Source organism: Sylvia atricapilla, chromosome 3 (genome assembly GCF_009819655.1).
Source record: "Sylvia atricapilla isolate bSylAtr1 chromosome 3, bSylAtr1.pri, whole genome shotgun sequence".
Lineage (NCBI taxonomy): Eukaryota > Metazoa > Chordata > Aves > Passeriformes > Sylviidae > Sylvia > Sylvia atricapilla.
In genome coordinates this window covers 64,459,293-64,485,338 of record NC_089142.1, presented here as the reverse complement: position 1 = coordinate 64,485,338, position 26,046 = coordinate 64,459,293, and the positions used below count along the sequence as shown (strand labels likewise).

Below are 26,046 nucleotides of genomic sequence, written 5' to 3'. Positions count from 1 at the left end.
AATTTGTTTGGCCACCGTCTCTCTCTTTCTTTCTTTCTTTCTTTCTTTCTTTCTTTCTTTCTTTCTTTCTTTCTTTCTTTCTTTCTTTCTTTCTTTCTTTCTTTCTTTCTTTCTTTCTTTCTTTCTTTCTTTCTTTCTTTCTTTCTTTCTTTCTTTCTTTCTTTCTTTCTTTCTTTCTCTTTCTCTCTTTCTTTCTCTCTTTCTCTCTTTTTTCTTTTTTTTTCTTTTTTTCTTTTTTCCTTTTTCTTTTTTTCTTTTTTCTTTTTCTTCCCCAGTTTTCTATTCTTGCTGATTTGCAAAGTCTCAGGTTATGAGTTATGTGTTGTTTGTCCAACAGCTCCTTTGTTCTGATCTGTGCTTCAGCAAAAACTGGAAAAACCTGTTCACTTGCTTCTTTTTTTTTTTTTTTTTTTTTTAATCTTCTGCTCTCCAATTGGTAGCTGCAGCTCGTACAAATGCAGACAAGGTGGTGCCTACCTTACGTGTGGAAAGCTGCCTTACAAAACTAGGTTACATTTTCCATTATCCCAGAGTTTTTTCTAGCCTCATAGAGGCTTTGGTAGATGCTCATGACCTAAACTCAATTTCCTCTCCATGAAATATGTTTAGGTTGTTATCTTACTTTTCTTCAAGCAAAAGGAAGGCGTGTCTCCGGTGCACTCATTTTGAATAATAATTTATGAACTCTAGGAGATCTGCAGAAACCAGCCTTGTGAAATGTAGTTCTTTGGATGCAGAAGTCTGTTTGCCTTACAGCATCTGCACATGGTGTGGTGTTAATATCTGTAAGACAGTACAGTGAGAAAAGTGAACGAATTGAGAAGAAACTTTTGTTTCCATCTCTTTCCTTTTCTTCTTGTTTTGCGCTGCTGTTGGAACAAGAATGGGTCAGCTATGTGGACGATGCATGCAGCTCCTGCGGGACTTCATAGGCTTTGTTCAAAGGATGTCCTCTGACTTGGTGCAAGGCATCAAGGAATGCTTAACTCTGATAAGCAAGTGCTTCTGCTTAAAGCAAAACAGCTCTAAAAACAGGCAGCTGTACAAGCCCATCCTACAGCCTCATGAGAGAGTGACAGCACAGGAGTTTCTGCAGCATATTGAAACAGGTAAGAGACCTGTCTTTTTCTAGAGTGTGAAAGAGCAAGGGGATTAGTTTTGTGGATTGAAAGCAGATTCATAGCTGATCTGCTCTTGCATGGCATTGAGCAGCTTGGTGATGATGAGAAAAGGCCAGAGCTACAGAACATTTTCTTTGCGTCCAGGACACAAAGGGCTCGAGTGGTGCAACAGTTGTATCGAGGTAGAAATGGTCAATCACTCTCTTGCTCTGCCACCACTGTTAATACATAATCCATGTAAATGTGTTTCATAAAAGCAAATCCTTCTAGAAATTAAAGTTGCTTTTTTGAAGTTAATCAAAAAGAACTGACAAAGCTGGACAGGGGCTTTGCTAAGACTGGCGGCTACGTGAGTGCTGAGCTGTGAGCTGAGCTGATCACAGCTATGTACCTCTCTGTTGGCTGAACATTGGGACTTGTGCTAGGAATGTCTGGGCTGTACATGGGGAAGATCAAAGTCACCCTGGGAAAAGCATCGTTGACGCGGATTCCAGGATTCCTCTCAGGATTCCAAGCAAATGTGCTTTTTGCAAACATTTTAGACATCAGGCTTAATCACATTAATGGGATTCTGCTTGAATCAAAGTAGATCTATGTCTTCATCTGTCTCCTTTGCTTTACAGGTTATCTGCCTAATTCTCATGTTTTTCTGTTTGTGATGTCCTCTTTGTCCTGTCCTAGGATACAATATCAACAGGAAAACTTGGTTTTTTATTTAACTTCTGCAGTCATCTTGGATGAGTGTATTATTCTAAAGACAGTCCTTATCTCAAGATAAGGGGTCATTGCTTGTTTGGTTTTGCCTTGTCTCACAACTAATTTGGTATACTGCTTTATGTTTAGCAGCTTTGGGCTAAAACTACTACCCAAATTTGCATTAGTCTCCTACATTCGTTTGTGTGAGGAATGTGGAACTACTATATCTTTACTTGCCTTTTTTTGAACATGAAACAATCTTGTGAGGGGAACTAGGAGAGAAATTTTTCCTTGGTATGACACAATTAATGCTGTTTGAAATGATCTGTCATGGAACAACCTTTGGAATAATTGCTGTGACTCTGGTTGTTGGGAGCATGTGTGAATTAGCCTCAGCTGGTATTGGCTGGTGTCATTATCCAGTGAATGAGGAGGGTCCTGTGCTGCCGATAAGGTTCACTGATTGTTGCACCTTTAGCACTGGTTTAAATACTGACATCCATATCCAGAGTAGGGACAGATCTTTCAGCTTGTTATACTGTGGAGATCTTCCAGGGCTGAACTTTTTCTTCCAAGGGCTGGCATGCTCCTGACTCTATAGGACGCTGGGCAGTATCCCCACACAGTTGATAGATGAGATGTAATGAAGGAGAGGCCAGAATGGCCCCTTGTAGCAGCCACTGGTGCTCCCTGAAAAGACTATGTGTTTTCTTGAGAGATCTTTTCCTCTCTAAGATCAGTCTTCAAAAGTCTGGTCTGACTTGGGTCCATGGGAGTTGGGGTACAGCATCAGGAAGCCTAAAGCTTTTCTGACAGCAGTACACAGATGACAATGAGGGTTTTCAGGGAGATCCCACTGTCTACGACAGGACACACGCAGAACCAAGGTTAATTCTCTGGTTTGAGTAGCCAAATCTCACTGCCTAGAGAAATGGAGGTAGGGAAGCCTCAGAAAGAGAATGAGGACACAAGTCTCCTACTTTAACACTCACCTGTGTATTTTATTCCAAGAGGTAACAAGCCTCAGTTTTGAACAAAATATAATAAGCAAAAAGACAGTGTTTGGACAATTTGGGTGCAAGGAGAAACTTCATGGCTGATCATCACACTCATCTGTTAGCCAGGGCAGCAAATTTTGATATTTTAAGCAAGTGAAGATTTTGAGTGGTTTCAGCTTTATCACTCTCCCAGACAAAACCACAGATGTGGGAGAATCAGACAGATTCAGGTTCAGGTAGTAAAGGCAACAGAATTAAACCACATGAAGAGATTTTTGGGGTTTTTTTCTCTGAAACCTTGCACACACAGGCAAGTCCTTCCTTTGTGTGTATTACTAATTATTAAAAATTGGATCATTATATGAAGCAGTTCTGTGAAGCTTACTTACCTAATCCTGGGGGTAGGAGTTTGCTAGTCTTGACATGTCACAGCTTCTAATGGCTTGAGATGTGGGCTGTGTTTTGCACTGAAGCATTAAAGCTCATGCCCCTCACATCCCTCACATTTCTTTGTCCCATGGGAGGTAAAGTAGCTAGATGTTTTTCATAGAAATATTTCAATCATTAGTGCACAGCTTTAGTCTATTGCCTGAAAATATATCTTGTAATTGTGTGTTCCACCAGTCAGTCGATCATACATTACTTTTTTAACTCTGTTCATTGGTTCAATGTCCCTTTCATTTCCCTCTCTGCTGCTCCATTCCACATGTTATATCATACAGTGATTTACAGAAGTCATGCATGACTGCTATTGCATGATGACTGTTGTTGAACATCTGGTTTATTCATAGGGGAGCTATCATACTTGAGAACAGGTAGACTCATGATAAAAATTTGAGCCTGAGGCAAGCCCGTTTGCAGTCCATGTTGCTATTCCTTTAAATCCTGTATTTCAATACCCAAGACAGGAAACACAGTGAACTTCAGATGTGGTTAATTAGAAAGATACACTCTTTCTATACTTAGAAATATATATAGAAATACAAAATAAATTAGAAACATATACTCTTACTTAATTAAGAACACTGTGTTCAGTATTTTAACAAAAAATTCAGAAAAGATAAAGATTTTTGTGGAGAACAAGAACACCTGCATTTATATTAGATAGCATAAAAGTGACCAAAGGTTATAATTTATCTTGTTTCCAATCACTGGCTTTATGAGCTTTACAAGAAGCCTTGCCAAGGACAAGTTATTCCCAGTTAATCTATTGCTTCTGCTCATGGAAACATGAATAAAGATAAATGGGCTTTATGGAGTTATAGCAGTACAAAAAACCTTATGTGTTTAGTTGGCTGTAAATTTTAATTTCTTTTTGTGAACTAACCCTTTTCAGATGTAATTGAGCCTGTGCTGTCATTTTATATCTTTAGATTTTGAAATGTCTCCACTTGGAAAGGACTCTCTGGAAGCCTTGAGGACCTTATCCTTTTCAGAAAACCCAGGTTTACAGCAGTCGGCTGCCCTCTATTACTTGCATATGAGTCAGCACAGTAAGTTATCTCCGTGAGCATTAGAAAACTTTCATGTAATTATAAATAAAAATATTATTTCAAAATGTGAAACTCCTTTTGACTCATTAAGCAAGTTTCTTTTTTTCTTTCATGCTATGTTGTTTGCCAAGGGAGATGGAAAACTGTCATTGCCACATAAGCAGAGTCAGTTCTGGGTTTTGCTATAAGGAGATATCTCTTATGATTATGAAAGACTGTTATTTATGAAATTGTTATACTTCTGAAACTGAGCAGAACCCAAAGTATTTAGAGTTAGTGTATACTGAATCTCCTGAAATCAACACAGTCAAAATAAGGTGAAAGAAAATGAACATGGTGACCAGTTAATATTTTATGTTATATACATAAGAGGACAAAGCTCCAGGAGCCAGATTGTAGTGAAAATTTATGAAGGAAACATTCTTCTTTGTTCCAAATATTCTGTGAGAGCACTTGGCTCTTCACGTAATTTGCTAATGGTTACAAGTCCGCCTAGATATCTCAAATAAAATACCACTAAGAGTTTAAATTCTACGAAAAGGTAAAAATACTAGCAATAAGCAGGTTGCAATTTATTTATCTATTTGTTTATTTTAATTTTACTTCAAAGAGAATATTCTGTCACTTGTATGATAGCTTTATCCCATGTATTTTTCGCTGGATAAAAAGTGCAGATGGCCACAATGCAAGGACCTACTGTGAGGCAGAATGACTTGTTTGGTAGCAAGGAACACTGCTTCCCTTCCCATGATGTGTTTGAAGTACTTGATCATTCAAAACCTCTTCAGAAAGCTTTCCCTGTTTGCTAGTAGCAGTGGAATTTTAATAAAGGTGAATATCACTCAGCTGTCTATGGGAGCACCTGAGGCTTAAGTCCATCAAGGGAAAAATGTGACTGTGGTGAACAATGAGACTCATAAATATTCCTTCTCATTCTTGCAGTGAACATCCCCCTGCCCGTGGAGCATCTGGAACCCTTCTATGCCTTACTACGTTCTGCTGACCTGGAGGTGCAGCAGATGTCTTCCTTGTCCCTTGTCAACTTCTTGCTGGAAGGAAATAGTGAGTAATTAATGACACATCTTGAAGAGACATGAAGAAGCATCTCTTCAACCAGACTCAGGCAGAAAGAGGGTACTTCTAAACAAATCTAGATTCCTTTTTTGTGTTCCTAATAGGACAAGTGTCAGTCTGGTTCTGACTGCAAGATATGTAGCTTCTGGTGGCACCAAAGATATATCAGATTCTTCCAGCCATAATATATAATGTGGCAGGAGTTCTTGGATCTATGTGCAAAGTGTGATAAATTATTCCCAGACTGGTGAGGGAATTCTGTTCTTTTTCTTGGATCTGCAGACATTTTTCCTTTCAAACAACGGATACAGGTCATAGAAATAAACTCTATGTATGAGACAGTGCTTGTTTTCTGGTTATTTATGAACTGGACCTTAGTCTTAAATTGCTTGCAGAGAAAAAGAGGTTTTAATGTTTAGTGTAATTCACTTGCTTCCGTAATTAAAAGGGAAAATAGATTTGAGATTGAATCTGGAAGATGCAGAATAAAAACTTCCCAATAAAGTTTCTGTTGATAGACAGGTCATGAACATGCACATTTCATCAATGGAGTCCTTGTTGCATCTACTACTACTGCCCTCCTAGGCACCTGGGCCACAACAAGTATTCCATCTTGCGTCCTGTAATAACAGAAAACAGGGTCAGTCTTCAGCAAAGCTGACCTTTTTCTTTGCTTTCTTTTTTAAGGCTTTTGCTGCAAGTAATACCATGGTACAATTTACAAAGAAAAAATATTGAGAGCGTAGGCTTCTGAAGAAAAAGAAAGGGTGAGGGAGTTGCTGAGGAAATTGTGAACCTACTGGAAAGCTGCAGTTGCTCTTGCGAAAATTAGCCTGATTTGGGACCTTCTTGTCTAAAACCTCCAGACATCTGTTACACTCTTTCATGCATCTGAAGCTGCAAACGCAGCTAGGGACTGTGAGTGGCTTTCAGGCTGTTTCCATCTTAGGTCTTATTTTGTATAATCATAATGTAGATCTCCAAAGCAGCCAATGGATGATGTATTCTTTCCACAGAATTGCTAACTGTTCACTTTTTTATTTGTCCATTTTTTCTTGAATTTTTGAATAGTTGACAAAGAATTAGTTGTCCAAATGGGCTTACTTGAGCCAATTCTGGATCTGCTTGAATCAGAAGATCCCACTGTCCAGTGTAATTCCTGTGCCTGCATCATGACTTTGGCTGTTTCAGGTGAGTGTTCTCTTTGCCTTTGTCCTGAGCTGTGAATGCATTAAACTCTTCCATCATATTTTAAGATGAAACAACCTATTTGCAATTGGTTTAAGAGTCATAAGACGCAGCAGCAAGTTTTGGTATTCCCACATCATAAATTCAACCTTGTGACACTCCAGGTAATTTTCTCAGTGTTTCTGACCTTTGTGCTCCTATGATTACAAACCTTTTTCTGATTTTCATCCTAAATGTATTCATGGCCAGCTTATCTTAATTAATGACTACATTGGCTTTTGCTTCAGGAGTTCTGTCTCTCTGATGTCTATGCTGATGAGGTTCCTTCATTTTACTAGACTGAGAAAGCCAAGGTCTTTTAAGACTCCTGTCGTGAGTGGGACTCTCTGTTCATCTTTAGAGTCCTTCCGGGTGTAAATGATATGTTCCAGGAGTGGAACACAGCATTTGCATGTGCCGTACTGTGATACCACAGGCCTCAGGCATTGTTACAGGGCCAGGATATAGATAAAGCTGCAGGAATTCCAATTTGGATTCATCTCTTCTGAAAGAGAAGTTGCCAGAAATGTGCAGTATTTCAACTGGGGTCTCACCTGTGCCTTTTATTGCGGCACATAGGGAAATATGTTTTGTGGTACATCTCATGGTACCACTTGCAGGTTTGGTGAGTGTGCTGTGGTGATGTCATCCTACAGCTGACTGTCACTTAGTCTTGCTCCTCCTCTGCTGCTGTCTCCAGGAGACACCAAGTAGTCAAGGTCTACCACGGATGTTTCCAACATTTCTTTGCATTTTGTACAGGTTTCATTCTATTCCTGTTGCTTCAGTCTTCTAACTTGTCTTCTACTTATAAAATATTCTGGTCCTCCACTGCACTGACAGTTCTACATTCGCATCTTTGTTTTAATGCTATGATTCAAGGCAAGTACAGACAAGCCTTCATGGAATGCAATTTGTAGCCTCTTCCCAGGTGGCCATTCTCATTCAGCAAAACTTGCTGTCAGTTTGCTTTCAGTCAGTTTGTGACTACTTGCATTTGTCACCAACTTCTGCTTGACTTATGCATATTTCATATAATGATGCTAATATTTTCCTGGTATGCGGACAGGTAAGTTCAGCCACAGTCACCAAAAGAAAGGTTAGCATGTTAGTCTGTCTTACTCTACCCTGTGCAAACTGTGTAGTTCTCCAGTAGAAATTGTGCACAAGTCTGTAGGAAGACCATGAATAGCATTTATTTTCCTCTCCAGCATTCATTCTGCCAGCTTCCCTCTCCAGCATGGGAAGCTGCAGTCTGATGTTCCAGAAGGCTGAGGGAAGCATGATGAAAATGTTCATTTCTCATTTAAGTATTTATGTTGCAAAGAAGGAGTGGATAAGCAGGATCCAACCACATGAAAGAGCTATTTTGCATTTTATCCCACTTTTTTGTTTTGTTTTCATGTTTTTAAAACTTTTCCCTTAGGAGCTTTTTTTAAGCATCGTATATTATTGTCAGGTTAACAATTCTACATACTACATTACTTTGTGCGGAATGCAAATTGCCTCATTTAAATGTCTTAATTAGGCATGGCATCACTAAACTTTTAGGTACTTGGCACTAGCAGGACTTTCTTTGTGTAGGGTCAATAAAGTTAAGCCCCTTAATATTTACAGAGAGATTTCCTTTCACCTGTTTTAAACACTCTACAGAAGAAGTGATTTGCTTGGGCACCTAAGGATTTTACTTAGTCCTGAAGACACTCTTGCCCTTCTAGATGTCTAACCTGGAATACAGGGAACCCTCAGCTACTTCAGATCCAGGCTACCTTCATTTCCTATGGTCTAATGCCTTTGCACACTCCCTTAAGCACCAATGTCCTGAGTACAAGTAGTCCAAATTAAGCACGCAAGGAGCTTTCAAAGCTGAATACAGAGGTAGGCAGTCCTGCATAGGCTGGGTTGCTGCCTGGAATTTGATCAATGTTGAGGATCTCTGTCCCAGTTTAACTAGGATTTAAATGGGCTGGATCCATTTATTTGTTTTTCACACTATATTTAGATACCATAGTAATGAGACTAAAGCAAGAGGCAATTCTCCAGGGTTCATTTTAATTTTAACTCTCAGACTCTGATATTTTTAAGTATCTGCATGAGAAAAGTATCCTATTCAGTCACATCCTTCAAGAAGGCCATTTATGCAAAAAAAGATAAATATGGAAGCACAACCAAATTAGGACCATCCTTAGATGGCTTTAAGGTTACAAAAATTCTGCATCTAAGAATGGTCTTAATTCTGTTACAACAAGTATGCAAGATGAGGTACAGAGTGAAACTCTTTAGCAGTGTTACTGCAGGTCATGAGTAAACTGGGTTGTCTCCCTGCTGCAATAAGGAGCTGAAAATAAGAAGAGCAAACTAACCCATTCAGATGAAAAATTTTTGAAGGTTAATTTGTTCCAACAACAGCATTTGTCCACACAGCAAAAGGACACATACATAGTTGCAATTACCTGCAGCTTTTCAATCAGTGAGTGAAAGTAATCAGTTCTGGGATAAGAACTCAGAATACTTCAGAACAGAACTAAATGTTCACATCTTCGGGGTTTAGGGGGGCGTGAACATCTGTTTTAAGCTAAAACAAGGAGGATGCACTGAGTGTAAAGCACATTCAAAATTGTTCTGATGGGATTTTTTGAGCACAGAAATATCAGAGAGTGGAAAGAAAGAATTTATAAATTAGTGAGTTATTCAAACACAGCTTGAGTAGATGTTGTTGATTATCCCACTTAGAGCAGCATCTTGAACACATGGCTTCCTTCTAAAAAGCATTCCAAGGGGCATCAGTGGTTGCAGTGGTGTCAGTGGAGGGACTGCATTTTTTAAGCTAAATAGGTGGTCCAAGAGCCTGCCACATCCCTTACAGACATGGCAATACAGTTACACATCTTGGTGAAACAGATTTCCCCATCCAGTCTTGTCATAATAAACTGGCAAAACAAGTGTTCAGGCACAACATCTGATAGAAGAAAGAATTTGCCCAAGTTTTGTCCAAATGTTCGTAATCCCTTTTCTCAAATGTGAGGTTCTTTTCCACATTCACAAGCATTCATGGAGTGTGTTGTGTACAAGAATAAGGGAAGCAGTGATACTAAAATTATTTCTAAATCTTTTTACCTCTTGTTTTTATTCTGCTGTGTAGTTTGCATCACACCAGTTGGAGCTGTACATAAGACTTTCTGCTTCTACTGAGGGAAACAAAAGAACAGTATGTAGGTAGGTTAGATTAGAGAAGGGCTTGTCTATGAAAGGACCAGAATATTTCCCCAGAATAATAGCTTCCCACTCGAAAAAGCTATTTTTAAATAGATAACTCTTCTCAGAACGATTATTTTTCTCATTTTTTTCCAGAATAAAAGTTATTTATTTGAGTATATATTCACAGGGAAGACAGAAAATTACTTGCCCTGGAATATTAAACTGATACTATCTGAACTATATTTGAATAAATATCCTGGCTAATCTATGTGTGTCAACTGCCCACTAGATTGGCTTTAGGTATAAAGATAACAGCTTCATCTCATAACTCTCTGAGTTACTTAGCACCTGAAGACTCATTTGATCTCAGTCAAATACCTTTTTTTTCCTCTGTCTGCTTCATGTTTCTCTCAGCAAACGTTCACACACTGGCCATTGTTTAAACTGTGTATAAATACTGTTAATTGTACAGAGTTAAATGTTATAGTTTTTCTTTTTTTCACCAGTTTTTCATCCAAGAGTCCTAAGGGATTCTGCAGATTACTTTTGAGCTCTCCTTGTACTCCAGGATGTTGAATACAGCTGTACAACTTAATACATTGCCATGCAAGGAATCACCACCACTTCAGAGAAGCATCATCTTTTCAAATTCCAATGTTTAAATCAAATTTTGTTTTTAGAAACCTCTGCACTGTCTGTAGCTGTCAAGTGAGTGAGACAGGGACATTCCAAGAGAGAAATTAGCCATGAATATACCCTACTAAATTAATTAAACCTTACCTGCAGTTAATGATGTAGTTTTTGGTTCTCACACTGTGAATAGGTTGATCAGACATACCAGGGGTATGAAGCCAGTACAACATTTTGTTAACCTGTTTAAAGCATCTTAGGAATACTTTAATTATCCAGTCACAAACCAAAAGCATTGAACCAGCTGTGATCTATGGCTAATCCAGAAGTTGTGAGTTGGTTTCCTTCCTGTCAAGTTCTCAGAATTTTTAACAGTTTCCTTTGAGCATGCAGAGAAATCAGAGAAGGGAACACCAAAGGACTAGTCCTGCTAGTTGTCCTGCTTGTGGCTCACAGTAAGATGGCAGTAAGTCTTTCTTCTTTCTCTGATTCTTTTCTCCAGAGTCCAACCGAGAGGCTATTGGTGCTGCTAGAGGAGTTACACCCCTACTGTCTCTTGCCAAGTCCAGTGATCCCAGGGTCCAACAAAATGCAGTTGGTGCTATTCTGAACCTCACACAATCAGGTACTTTTGGACTAAGGGTTTATCAAAATTGTCAAAAGAAAACTCACTGATAGAAAAATAATCCTAAAGGTTAAGGCAAGTATAAAAACGTATCTGTGCAACAAGTTATTTCCTCTGCATATGGCATTCATGTTGGTACCACAAGTTGATGAATTAAGTTTAACTGATACAGGCCCTTTTTTGTCTCGTAGCAAAACAGAAAAGCTTGATTTTCAAATCTAAGGGGTGAGTGTATGAATATTTAAACAATCAGTCAAGGAAATGGAAAAAAAATAGCCATTTGTTAAAGAAATATTTTGGCCTAAAGAGTTAGCAGGACATTTGGTGTACTTTAAAGCAATCTCAGGAGCTTATCCAACAACTCAAGCTTTAGAAGCTTTTTGCTTGTTCTGACTAACTCAATGCTGGAATATGCTAAGCATAACTATCACGGGTCAGACATTAAAGGCACCTGGAATATCTGCCAACAGCTTTATCAAAGGCAGTACTTGTTCCTCTGCAATTATATGTAGACTACCATAATTAACTCTGAAACAAACCAGCATTAAATTTCACCTACCAAGATGATACCATTATTCCACAGACCTAAACAATAAAGTCATGAGTAACATCTCTGAACTCTGTGTTGTGGAAGGAAACAGTGGACAAGAACTTATACAGTTGGCTATTACATTTCTAGTATTATTAAAAATATTTTAAGTAATTTGGTTTTAAACCACAGAAATCATAGCGAAGATCATACCTGAGGCTTTTCATCTTCTCCAGCAATTCAGATTCTCAGAGCAGTTTTTAGCATAAAATCATCAAAAGCTTTATCAGACAGCCTGCTAGTCTTTTTGCTAAAATATCTGCATACTGCTGCATTACACAGGCTCTAAATTACATACTCTCCAATCACACTGGTTGGCATATATTTGGAAAACATCAGCACTCTTTAGAACACAAGAACTGTGCACATCCCTTTTGAATGGTGCCTCAAGATGAGAGTGAGGGAAGGAGGAAGACACTTTTACTTTTTCTTTTTAATGGCAGAGAAAATCCAACAAGTCCTATGCAAGGAAGGAGCCCTACCACTTCTTGCCTTGCTGCTGGAATCTCCTGACTCAGAAGTCCAGGTAGGACTGAAATAGGTCAGATTTTAAAACAGTAACACTGTGATTGTAAGGAGAGCACAAACCACAATATGCAGAAATGAAAAGGGGGAGAGGAGGAAAGGTTTTTCTAGTGAAGTGGAGAAACATGGGAGAGCATCTTGGTGAAACTCACCTCAGTCAGATAATATATATTAAAAGACTCAATTTATCTAACTCCACAGGAGAAAGTTTACGACACAAAACTTTTTCTGCCAGCACACATTAATGCATGCACAGCGTTGTTATGTGGCCACCTTCTTGTGTCTTTCAGATCATCAGACAAGATGCAGACAGGTCCCTTCCTCTGGGTTTTTCTTGTTTTGTTTGGGAGGTTTTTTGCATCCTAACTCTGATCTTCCACTTTAAGCAGTGTTACTGAGTATTCTTAGAAGACACACAAAGATCTTTTTCTTATTGTAAATATCTGTAAAGCATCCTATTTTATGCCTATCACAGACACTTCTTTATGATTCTGCACTCTCAGCAAAGAGTCTTAGTGCAAAAGTATGCTGATAAATTATGAATCAGAGTTGTAAGCCTTACACTCTGCTAGTTTGTTCATTCAGTCCTTTGAGTAGCACAGAATTGTTTGCTTCATCAATTTAATCATCTCTCTTCTCAGATTTTTTTATATGTCTGAAGGGATGGACCCTCTGGAATTGTTTTCTGCAAACTGTTTCAGCATTTTTAGATTTCTCTGAGATTCTTCTTAAAATTTCCATCTCTGTAGCTCAACCTGTTTCTTCTAATTATACTTCCCTAGTAATAGGTACTTTTATATGCGAAATCCTCCCTAGAATTAATGATTAGATCCTTTGGATTTCATGGCGTGCTAGGGCAATAGCTACACCCAGCTTGAGTAAATCAATGTAAACATATAGTACAGTAGATGCAGATGACCTAACTTAGATGCCAGCAGCAATGTCATTCCAGCAGCAGGGCACATTCCCAGCACAAACAGCCAGGGTCCAAATGAGTGTACAACACACCCTAGCAGGATCGCTGTAGCAGCTACAGCATGTTGTGTCAACCCCACAAACACCCTTAAGGTGAAAAAGCATTTTATTTTCATCGGGTTTAAATCTGAGCATTTCTCCAATTTATTTGTATTCTCTTCAGTGTCTCCACTGTGACCTCTCTGTCTACATTTTTTCTTGGTTCTTTGCAGTACTACAGCTGTGCTGCCCTGAGCAATGTGGCAGCCAATGTTCAGCACCACAAAGCCTTGCTGACACCCAGTGACAGATTCCTGTTGCGGACACTGATCTCTCTCCTATCCTCTTCTATGGACAAGGTAAAGCTGTAGCTTTCTCTTTGTGAAAAGACTTAGCATTCAAGTAGAGCTATACACTTGGGCTTCCAGTTCCAGCCTCACATCATTCTGTTCATCTACTATACATTTACCTATGCAACATCTTTCCCATGAGAAAACACAGCTTTAGTAGAAAATACATGGGATCTACAAGGTCAGTGTATGAAGAAAGCAAAGGGAGGTTATTAAAGTTGTTCTACAGCCCTGGACACTTCCTTTAGGCTAGAATAGCCTGTATACTATGAACTTGAAACATCATGTGAGAAGTGCCCTATCCAGGCTCTGTCTTTGATCATTGTGTCTGTGACAGAAGTTGTCTGACACATCTGTTATGCTACTTTTTTTTTTTTTTTCTTTTTTTGGTATCTGAAACTTTTACTGTATGGCTTTTAGGAATAACATCTTGTAAATTTTGTGTTGTTGAAGGCCACATCAGAGAAACTTCAAGAAACCACAGTTCAGGGTAGAACCTGAAATTCTGTGTAGAAGGGAGGTGAAAAAAAGGCAAAGCAAATGGGACAATTTCTTTCTCTTCATTTTTCTATAACTTATCAGACATTGTAAAATAAAGCCAACATCTGAATCCCATTCTTCATCAACAATAGGACGACGGATACTAGGAGGTTGAAAACAATTTCAGCAAAACTTTGAAAAAAAAGATGTGCCAAAATTTATTCTTGAAGATAATGTAATAGCTTGCTAGTGTTGTCATGTTGTCATATTTGTTTTGTGTGCAATAGGTATGAACATGCATTACTGAAACTGCTCTTTCTCCTCTTTTCTCTCGTTTTGATTTTTTTTCCCTGTTTGGCACAAGCAGGTTTCAAGTCAGGCATGTGTTTGCCTAAGAAATTTGGCTACCAGTGGTAAGCAATGTTTTGGAGATAAAGAAACTACACTATTTCTTTCTCTCTCTGCCTTACAGAGTGAGCACAGTGGGCTGGGAACCTTTTCAAAAAGATATTTTCTACATTTTAACTGGATGTTAAGGGAAGAGGAAGGCGCCGTGCATATCGTAACTAAATCTGCCTTAGAGCTCCCAGGTAGCAAGGGGAATATCTGGAGAAAGTGAGAAAGGCAGCAGAGTTGTTCTTATGCACAGAGCCTTAGTGAGTTGCTAAGCTTTCCTCCTGTCTGTGTTTCCTGAGCATTAAACCCAATTAGGACAGAATGTCTCCTGAAATTGCTTATTGAGTCTTCTCCAAGGCATGATTCCGTCTATCATTAAATGTAATTTTCTCCCATGCATTTGTCATCATCTTAAAAAACCCTATCCTAGTAAATGTCCAAGATTCATTTCTATGACATATTCAGGAGATATTGGCAGAGGACTAGCACATTCAGTGCTAAAGTCCCAGACTCCAGGGTAGGGTTATTCATCTAGAAAATGTAGAGGTGCTCGTTTTCAAGCAGTCACAATGAGCTGAGAGTGAAGGAATTGCTGTATCCCTCCTTGATGTGTTTGAAACACCTGGTCTGCTTGACCTTTTAGGTCTGCGTCTCCATCTGCTGGCTGCTCTGGCATTGCTTTGTAGTGCACTAACTGAGGTTGCAGAGGCAAGTGGGGTGTAATAACTCAGTGGGCTGGCTGTGCTCTCTCCTGGCTAACCTTAGCTCTGCGAGATAGGTCGTGCTTGGAAGGTCTTTCTGTTTGTGCAGCAAAAGCTGCTACCTTCTTACTGGCCTTATGTCAGTGATGGATTCAGAAAATTCCCCTCACACTTCTTTTGAGGTTCAGACACAGACTGAGGATGCCCAAACCTATATTCTGCCATCAAGGTTGTATTAATCCCTCAGCAAAAGGAGGCAGAACAAATGAGGGTTTATTTTTATAACTGAACATCTGGCATTGCCCCATCCCACAGAGATGGAGAGGTCCCCTCTAACGTGAACACTGAGGCAACAGTCAACTGTTTAAGTCAGAGCCTGAATTACTCCTTGCAGTGCTCTGAACGCCCCTGACCTCCTTTGTTTTCCCATACCAGCAGACATCCAGGCCGAGATGGTTGCTGAGAACGTCCTGCCCAAGCTGTGCACTCTCCTGGCCTCTGGCAGCAAGGACGTGCGTCGTGCCTCCATTGCTCTGCTCTGGATACTCTCCCAGCACCCACCCAACCAGGTATGGGAGGTCATTTCCCAAAAACGGAGGGGAAAGAGTAGTTCTGGCCACCACTTGGGTTAACACTGTTATGGCAAAACTGCCTGTGAAATGCATTTTGGGAATGACTAAGAGACCCTGGTAGACTTTCCAACCCTTCCTTCTCCTATCCAAAATAACAACCCTTCGTTTACTGCATCTGCACTGTCACTGCCTGTGTCATCTGTTGTGCTGAGTGAGATCCAAAGGAGAGACCAGTGAGAGAGTAGAGGGGGAGATGGCTGTCAGGTTGGATTTGTGGATACTGCCTTCCACTCCCTGCAACTCCCTCTAGTCCCCTCAGTCCCCAGACCATAGGTCTCCAGATACCCATCTGGAGAGGGGAGGACATACAAAGCACCATGAGAGACTGCCACCATGAGGGCAACGAAGGAAGTTATTTCTCAGCTACAGAGCTTCCCCACACACTGAGAAGCAGAGAAAATAATTTAAAGCGCAGATTTAAAGTGCATAAGTGCAGAACAAAGGACAAATATACATTACTTCCCTACATGGACAACTTTATTCAAAAGAGCATTTGTAAAATATTAACATACTTTGAATGAGGATCAAAACAAAAAGGGGGACTAACAAAATTTGGAATCCTGTCTAGCTTTAGTTAATGTGTTAGAACTTTCACTAGGACCATGTATCCTCATATCCTCAGTTATGGAATTATTCTTTTGCTCACATTCGGATAAACACCACCTTCAGGGTAAACACCACCATTAATAGTACAACACTAGCAAATACATGAAGAAGTTTGACTATAATTAAATTACGGTAAATACTGACAGATTACTCATGTTTTTAAATAAACTTTTCTTTACTGTAATTAAAGATGTAATTAAAGGTTTTTGGTAAGTGTTTTAAGCTAACAACAGCATTTGAAAGTAGTCAGAGGTTGGATACATAGAGCAAAAATATGTGAGAACCTTTCCTGCCACATTTCTTTAAGGTCTGAATAGCTTCAGGTGGCCTTAGGTGCTTCTTGTGCCTGAAATACACTCAGCCTGATTGGAAATTTACTCTGGGTTTAGTGTGTTACAATTCAGTTGTCTGTATGCAAACCAATATTGCACCTCCCCTGCCTCTGGAACGTGATGGAAAAAATGGGTGAGTTCAATGCCTGGGAAGCAACAATTAGAGCACAGAGCTATTCAAGGCACAGTGGCTGCATGAGCACTGAACATCCTCATTGCTTGTCAAACTGCCTCATACAATCAAAACACAATTTGCTCTCGACAAGCTTACAATTGAAATGCATTTACATTTGCACAGTAAATACGTTATTCAGTAGGAGACATTATGCTGGAACATGGTCCTCACTCAGTTTTGCTTTTCTTGTCTCCAAACATTGTATACATTTTTTTGTTCTCCCAGGAAAGAGTACCCACAAATCCTTTTCTCCCTGGTCCTGAAACTTGTCTTTACCAGTGTTTTGAACCCCAGCCACAAAAAGACATGGTCAGCAGCAGTGGTAACAAAGACACTGGGGACTTAGCCTTGGCACACCAGTGGTGAAACAGCCCTTCCTTCATGAGGGAAAAAGGGTCAGTAGCAAGAGGCTGGAAAGCCAAGCATCTCACTTTATTCTCCAGTGAGAAGTATCTACATCTCTAAATTTGTTTTAGTGAGGAAACATGGCTGTCCCCAACTACTGAATGTTGCTGCTTTGTGCGAGCGAGCCCTGGGCACTCTGAGAAGAGGCTGACCTCTTCGTATTCATATCCTGCCTCCCCATCTCCATGCCTTTTCTGGCCTGTTTTTCAAGTCTTTTCAGTGTTTCTTTCTCTAACTCAGGCTGAATTCTCCGTGACTCAAAAAGGGAGTTCTCCATGGGAACAACTGTTGGAAAACAAACCACTGAACAAAGCTAACCTTTACAACCAAGTCAAGTGATGCTTGAATTATTACAAATACTACCCAGGATACAATGGGGCAGAATCCATCTGCCCTTTCGTTACCATGAAGCAAACCCCCGGAATGCTTCACAGGAGCTCCTCGCCCTGCTTCAGCCCCCATTTTGCAATCTCCTGGTCAGCTGTTGACAGGGATTCTCAGCAAGGGCTGGAAAACTTCCCTCTTGCAGAGGGAATTGTATTCAATTTTCCTAAGGACAGCTCAACCCTGAAACAACTAAAGAAATAGGGTTTGTGAGAAAACAGTCTTTTAAGTTGAGTTCCTTTGAGCAAAAGACCTGAGAGCCAGGGTCTGTCTATTCCAGATGGTACCACTAACTCTCCACTCCAGGTACAAAATAATTTTGCCTTATAGGCAAATAGGATAATATTTACTTTGTCAAGAAATCCCTATCTAATGAGTGCAGCATTGCAACTGTAAGCACACTTGCTGCTGGAATGTTTTTCTTTGCCTTTTTTTTTTTTTTTTTTTTTTTTTTTTTTTTTTTTTTTTTTTTTTTATATTCTGGTCTTGGGAGAAGTTAGATCAATACTCATCTGAATCACTTAATCTATTTTTACTCACAGTTTTCTCATGATTCTCTTGCACTGTGCAGGATTGAGCCAGAAAGCAAAATCTGGATCTCAGCCATATTCCAGTCAAAAAGAGAAGTTCAGCAAAACTCAAGTACAGTCACTTGATAATGCAGGTCCTAAATAAACAAAAGATCTTGGCAGGGAAGTCATTATATATTAGTAAGTTCATTATAATCCATAGAAAATTTCCTCCTCTCAGGCTGTAGCAAATAAAAAACGAGTATCGTAGTTGATAGGATTACATAGAAAAGAGGACATTTGGCCCAAAAGCACAGAAAACAGTCATCAGTGGTAATTTAATTGGATTATCTAAAGCTATATTATTTCTTCCTTTAAAGAAAAGGAAAAATAAGACTAAGGAAAATTTACTGTCATGTCTGCATAGTCTGCATATAGGATTCTTTAAATGCCCTGTTTTTAGGCATAGAACTGCCCTTTCCACTTATTTTCCTGTTTTATTTTAGGATTGCTGGTTGTGACAGGGCTTAAAGTGAATTAAGTGAAGATGTCAACTGGTACTGAAAGAAAATAAGATACACTTTTGCAATATAACCTAAGTAAAAAGAAGATGAAAGTTAAACTAACTTTTAAAGACATCTGCCTTTCAACACTGCTTTAGGGATTCTGATATTTCACAGGTTTCAGAATTATGTGATTTTTTTTGCAGCTGTGTATAGGACCAATGATTTGTTTTATATTGAACTCCTTTGCTAATGCATCTTGGTTTCCAGGTAGTACAAATAATAAAATTCATTGTGAACAAACAGAAGAACTGCATAAAAAAGCTCCTAAATTTCTAAGGGAAGGAGACTGAAAAAAACCAACCAAGACTCCCAAGAGGAAATCTGCTTTTAACTGTAGACCTAACACAAACTCTGTTGAAGTCAGGTTTCCCTTACACACAGCAGTGCACCCTTAATCCATGTTGTTATTGAGGTAACTACCTGTGCAGTAATCCAGACTCTGATCTGGTCCTACAGAACAAGAGTAATGGCTTCAAACCAAAAGAAAATAGGTTTCGATTTGATATTAGGAAAAAAAAATCCCTTACTGCGAGGGTGGTGAAGTACTGGAACATGTTGCCCAGAGAATTTCTGGATGCCACATCCCTGGAACTGTTTAAGGCCAGGTTGGATGGGGCTCTGAGCAATGCAGTGGAAAGTGTTCCTGCACATGGCAGGGAGTTTGGAACTAGATGATCTTTAAGGTCCCTTCCAACCCAGGCCATTCTGTGATTCAATTAATATTAATAGTAATTGGAAGAAGATACCTAGCAAAGTATTAATAGTAATTGGAAGATACCTAGCAAAGTACCTCTAAAATATCATCAGACAACAGAGAAATGTGTGTAAAGATGATGTTGTTCAGGACATGTTTACTAAAGAGGTGTTTGATCACAAACTGACCTAAATATACAACCCATTGTTGTAAATTGCTGAGATACTCAAGGACGCACTGCTGCTGCTGCTTCACTGTGTACTTTTGCCTTTCACACCAGTCCTGACCACTTCTCCTTCCAGTCAGGATCACACATCCTTCCCCTGACCAGCAATGACTCTAGTGAGGTGTTTGATGGAAACAACAGTAAAGCACACAACCTTGAAGACTCCAGCCTTCCATAGCAAGTGCTCAATGTCAGTGCCAACCAGACCATACTTGAGAGAAGCAGCACTAGACCCAGCCACATCCTTGGTTTAAATAAGCAAACTAATGCTCTTCCTGCAGAGCTAAGTTCAATCTCTCTATAGGCCACTGCAAAGTCGTGTTGTGTTGTCCATGTTGGATGTAACTGAGATACTGGTTGCCCTTCTCAGGACACTCTGGCATGTGCTGAGCTGCTGCAGAGCCTGGGGACGTTATTGGCAGCACATAAAACAGACCCTGTGATTGTTGGACATACTGCTTGCATCATCAAAAACCTGAGCCTTTCCAGAAATACACAGGTAGGTACACAATGTTTGTCACTGAACTATACCCTGAGAGGCTGCCATTGTATTTATGTCAAATCAGCATTAAAAAAACCCAATAAATCTCTGGGTAATTAAACATATGCCAATTTGCTATATATTTTACACAAAAATACAGGTATGATTAAAAGGACCATAATGAAAGGTAGTTTTATTCATGTTTTCCCAATACAATACTATTAAAAAAGCTAATTAAAATAAGAAATACCTAGTTTTTTTGTATTATTGATGTGGTTACCTAATTTGACTGCATCATAGATATAAAAAGTTATTGCAAGGACATTTCATAGTGATTAAAGGAATAACTCAGGAAAATCTGAGGTCTGTTATGAACTGAATCTTTATTTCCGGGGTCTCATGCTTCAGCTACTATTTGTGTGAAATAGAACCCCAGCTATTGATGTACATTTTGCCTCTTTGACAAGATACTAGCTATGCCAAAATGCTATAAAGATCTCTCTTGCTGACTTTGTTTTGAAATCCATATCCATGGACACACTTCCTTTCTTCTTGCCTTTTAGAATAGCTTGATCAAACAGTACTACCACAATATGCAGGAAAAAACCCCACCAAATCCAGATTTCTGCTTTGTCCCACTTCCTAGTATGCTTTTCAAGACTCAAGGGGTTTTTTCCCCCTCTTTGCTCATGATCCAGTTACTAGTTAGTTCCAGAGATTTAAACCAGCCAGAAGGAAAAGTATGGGTTTTTTCACTAAGATAAGAATTATATCAGTTTCTAATAGCTGTGACATCAAGCTTTGCAGCAAACTAGATTCCCTTAAACTTAAGGCCCACAGTACTAATAAAAATGGACTATCCATTCAAAGTTTGACAAATATGGTGTTTTTTTGAAATACATGAATTCTGTGACTTTATCCTGTTATCACCTGGGAGCTGCTTCACCTTCAGAAAGCTTTATAATACAGAGAGTATCAAGCTCTCACTGCATCAGTGAATACACAGACATGAGTGGGAGTGCCAGGTTTCCAGGGTCAGTTCTAAGGAATGCTCCCTAAAACGCGTAAGAGTCCTTGGCACAAGAGGAAAAGGACACTGCTGTTTTTATGCCAGCAGGACACAAACAGAGTGTGGGAGCTTAAAAAGCAGCAGTCTCAAATCCACCTTGAACCTCTAAGCAGCAAGCTAAAAAACTGCAGCATAAAATGAATATCAAAAAGATACTCCCTTTTGCATAGACTCCCGAGCTCACTCAGGGAGCCATGAGCAGCTTCCATTGTTCGGGCCTCCCAGAGAGCTGATGATTTCATGGTTCAACTTCACTAGCAACCAGTCATCTTCATCTGACTCATTCAGAACTCATTTCTTGATCTCATTTTTTGCTTTTAATCCAGGTCAGCACAGGCTAAGACTATCTGTTTTCAACTCAGTCTATAAAATATGTATCTCAGTACAGGTGATCTCTGAATGATCCAAGGTGTTTTCACCTGGTTGCGGTAGATCTTGGAGGAGACATTTCCATTATTGATGATTTAGCCCTCAGTACTGAAGTAGTTCTGGAGTAGTTCTGAAGCCCCCAGACACCACTAAATCACAGTGGAAGTGCTAAACATGAATCTCTCTCTTGTGGCAGGGAATCACTGAGAGCCGCTGTGTTGAAGGTCTCCTCCAGACCATGCTTTTGACTGACACTCAGGAAGACTCCCTTCATTATGTGACATCCTGCCTTGCTGAGCTAGCAAAGCAAGGTATGGCAGCAACCCTCCAGGAATGGCTGAATCAGAGAAGTGCATGTCCTTTATTAACTCTAATAGGAGATGGAGCACAGCTGGACACGCAGCCCAAGTCTTTCCCCTGAAATTTGTTGTTTAGTTGTAAGTTTCAAGAACAAAATCTGATTCACTGGCAGGATACATGGGCACCATTGTCTGCACTTCTGTTCAACTGCTTAAACTTTTTTTTGTGCTGAACTTTACTGCTGTACACGCCCTGTCTACTTCTAACATTTCCCAGTTTCTCAGGATGAAATAATTTCATCATTGCAGAAACTGATATAAAAAAAAGACTAAAACACAAAGCAGGTCTTTTTCTTGAAATTTTTTGCACATGGATTTTATCAGAGATACGAAATTGACACTCATGAAAGGTACAGCACTCTTAACAGCAGAAAGGACAAGTGTAAATTTTCCCAACATGCCCCAACATTGTCTGTCAAACAAGTCATCTCTTGTATCTGGTTTAATGGCCATGCAGCTGGCAACATGTCACATTTAATTTTGCAAGCAGAGCCCAGTAGCTGCTGGACAGACTGAGCCCAATAGGCCAAGAGTGGATCTTGCACATGAAGTGATTGTTTTTGCAGAAAAAAAGCCTACAAAATACAAACCAAATCCATGGCCTTACCTTACTGAGAGCATAACCCCAGAACGTGACCCTTTTTTACAACCTGAACATACTTACTGACCTAGTTCAGCACTTATTTTGCTTCTTCAGTTGCACAAAGGATTCACTATTTCAGCAGTTTCTGACAGACCTCTCACCTTCATTTCTTTGACACTGGAGTTCCTATTTAGAGACAACTCTCTTACCTTTCTGCCTTCCAGAAGGAGCCATGGTACACATGGTCCAGTGGATGGACGAACCTTTGACAAAGTGCTTGGTGAGACTGGCTGGCCAACTGGAACATCCTGAGCCATCCTTTCATGCTGCCTCCATCATCCAGCACATGATGGGTCATGGTAACTCACACAGGATTAACTGTGCTTTGAAAGAGACTGATCGCTGTCTGAAGTGAAATTAGCCTTTTCCCAAAGGACGGCCAGGCACTGAAGAACAGTAAATATTCCTCCATTACCCCACCCATTTGGTCTCTACAAATTTTTTAGAGTAGAAGTGCCTGTAGTCACCCTTGAAATAAAACCATCCTTGAGTGCATGAGAAAGTCCAGGGATGAAAGTGGACCACAGATAAAGATCTGATTCACATGTTTGTTGCCTTCTTCAAGAACTGCCATTCTGCAGGACTGGTCCATAGCCAATTCTAAGGTCCTTGCAAACAACTTCTGTAGGAAGGTGGGAGACCATTAAGATACTCCTCGCCTTGGGAGAGATAAGAACAGGTTTCAGACAAGGGTCACTTCAGACAAGGTTACATCTTTCTGTTTGACCTTCGTTCACAGTATGTAAAATGTGATGGCATCCTCCACTAACAGCAGAGGTTGTGTTCCAAAATTTTAGATTAATTCTGCTCCATGACCACCAAGAGAAAAACTCTTACTGAATGAAATCCTGCTGATGTAATTCCAGACTAAATTAGCAGGAGCAGTGAAGTGGTTTTTAAGAATGTAGCCAAAATTTCTAAAGTTTTATTGAGAGAGAATAAAAGAGCATTATTTTTACCTGTAGAAAGCAAACAGCTTTATACTTAATATACTTGTCCCATGCACCTGACAGTCTTTAATACTTGCAAGAAAAGGGTATTCAGATGATACTTGCCACATTCTCTAGAAAGGTCTGGTTAGATTTTGGACATTAAACATAAGAAAAACTGAAATCTGTAGTGAGTCTGCAGTAAGGGAAAATGCATATCTGTTTCATTTCTACCATCGAGGATTTGCAACAGAGGAGACTCTCACTCAGGTAGTGAGCAGAATCCAACAGCATAATCATTTCATGGATAGCTTCGCCTACCAGGCCAACCAGTCAGTGAACCAGCAGGCCCCTTGCACTGGGATCAGATTCCCAGCACAGCAGCCCACTCATCTTTTTATTTACCTGAACTATCGGCAGTATTCTCAGAAGCTATAGTACAAGGAAGTCCCTTGCCGTCTTTGCAGTAATGTTGGTTTTAGCTGAAGGTGGATGAGTCATTATTGATCTTATAAATGTTGTTAACAAAAATCAGTTTTCGAAGTGTTTAAAGGCTCATATTGATCTCCAGTGGTTCTCCCATTTATGCAGAAAAAATGATGCTTTTGTGGAAGCATCACATTGGAGAGATTCAAGCCTACCTCAAGAATTTTCTTACCCACCAAGAGGTCCGTTTTCAGCAGCTGGGCATCTCCACATTCTGCAGACTGCAAGCAGGTACGTCCTTCCTGCCAAGGCTGCCTGCACCCATCAGCAGCAAACAGGCACTGCTTAGTAACAGAGGTCACAGAATCATTAGGGTAGGAAAAGATCCCTAAGATCATCGAGTCCAGCCACTGACAGTGCAAACTTCTCTGGGGACTAGCTCTGCTTGCTTAAGAAAACAGAATAATCTCAAGGGTAGCTGTTACCTCACCTGTTTTAAAGCAGTTCTTTAAGAGTATCTCCTGATAAAGGCAGGAGGATTTTGTTTGCTTGCTTTAAAAATAAAAGCTTTCTGAACAGCAGGGAAACAGGACTTCAGGAACAGATGCTTTTATCCAGTATAAGAATTTTTGGGCACCAGATGAAACCTAAAAGTTTTTCAAATGAAATTTTAGTTTATTTTGATAAAGCAAGCAAAAAAAAAGGAAATTGCATGATTAGCTGATATTAATGCTGGGAAGTATCACATTTTCATACTTAAAAGTCCAATCCTTAATATTTTTTTTCTGGATTTGGCTAGTCTTATTGTCTTTGGATAAAAGTTGAGTATTTATGAGAGTTATAATGTGGTAATAACTCTTATTGCACATATCTTTACACATGTGGAGCCAGAGCCAAAACTCTGCTATATCTAGATAGGCAGCTGTTGTATAACGCTGAATTTGGCAACTGAGATTTATACATCTGAATCAGGGGAATTTAGCAGCAATCTTGAATGGTTTTAGAAATGAAAACTGAATTTGTATCTGCTTTGTGTGGTATTTTTCTGCCTTACCTGTAAAAAGGACAATCAACCAACTGTATCTTACCTAAAAGATAAGTTTTCTATGCATCTGCATTAGAACATATGGAAAAAGAGCAGGTTGCCTAACACTATTACTCCTCTTCAGATTCAGACTTTTCTTCAGCATTCAGAAAAAGCCAAATGGCCAGACTCCTTGAGCAAGTCCGTCAACAAACAGAAGAAACTCAAGAGCTCCTTAGGGCAGCTATGTGCCATGAAGACAGTTAATAATTAAGCCAAATGGCTTATGAAAACTTACTAGATCCAAGGGCCTGAACTTTCAGCGGAAACAAACTCTTCTCATTGGTTCCTGTAATTTTCCTGCTACTTGCAGTTTGGTCATACAAGAGAGATGTCCCGATAACAAGAATTGGAGCAGGTCAAAACACAATTCCTTGGACCCTTTGGCTGGCTGCTTGAGTGTACTTGAGGACATGGCAGCATGTTGAAAAATACCCGCTATGCTTGGTTAACCTTCCATGGTTTGTTTTTGGTTTCCTCACCCCCATCTTCAGAAAAACCAGCACTGTATTAATGAGGTTTTATTCCTGCAACCGGCTGATTCCACTGATGAGGCATCTCTCAAGTATGCAGGTGACTCTGCATTCATCTTTATTCTGTTTCTGTTCCACGTCCTGTATTTCAGAGCACACTCCAAGGACTTCAGAACATAATTGCATCAACCAATACCATAAAGGTAGAAAACTGCAAACAGGTTTATAGAAAGTAACTGCTGAGAGACGATTCAAAAAGTGCAAGAAATGCGTAAGAAAAAGAATGGGTGAAGCCTTACAGCTGATCCTTGTCCACACTATAGGCACTGCTCTCCAGCAGAGGAGCAAAGGCATGTTAAGACAAGGAAATGTTGCATAAAGTACAGAATACAGCAGAAACCACAAATCATTTGGGTGAGATGTGTTTAGGTACAGAACTGTTCTGCAAATGTTAAATTAGTTCCAAAGCTACTTGCCACAAGGGAAGAGTGAAAATACTTGGCAAAATTAGGAATTTTTGTTATGTTTTGATATTGATACTCCATTTTAAATGGAGGTAATGAACAATGAAAAAGGTAGTAATGTGTTTAAATTCAACTTATTTTCTTACTTTTATACTTCCCATGG

At 39.6% G+C, this 26,046-nt stretch overlaps 1 protein-coding gene across 1 annotated transcript; it reads left to right on the top strand.

Moving 5' to 3' along the window:
* Positions 1 to 809: 809 nt before the first annotated feature.
* On the top strand, positions 810 to 25,796 carry LOC136358449 (uncharacterized). The gene is made up of 14 exons (XM_066314354.1): positions 810 to 1,109; positions 4,189 to 4,308; positions 5,251 to 5,370; positions 6,454 to 6,573; positions 10,940 to 11,062; positions 12,095 to 12,177; positions 13,364 to 13,489; positions 14,328 to 14,373; positions 15,493 to 15,626; positions 19,957 to 20,085; positions 21,702 to 21,816; positions 22,672 to 22,806; positions 24,028 to 24,153; positions 25,032 to 25,796. Exons 1-14 carry the CDS (start codon positions 884 to 886, stop codon positions 25,151 to 25,153), a joined length of 1,725 nt encoding a protein of 574 aa, XP_066170451.1. The 5' UTR covers positions 810 to 883; the 3' UTR covers positions 25,154 to 25,796.
* The last annotated feature ends 250 nt before the right edge of the window (positions 25,797 to 26,046 follow it).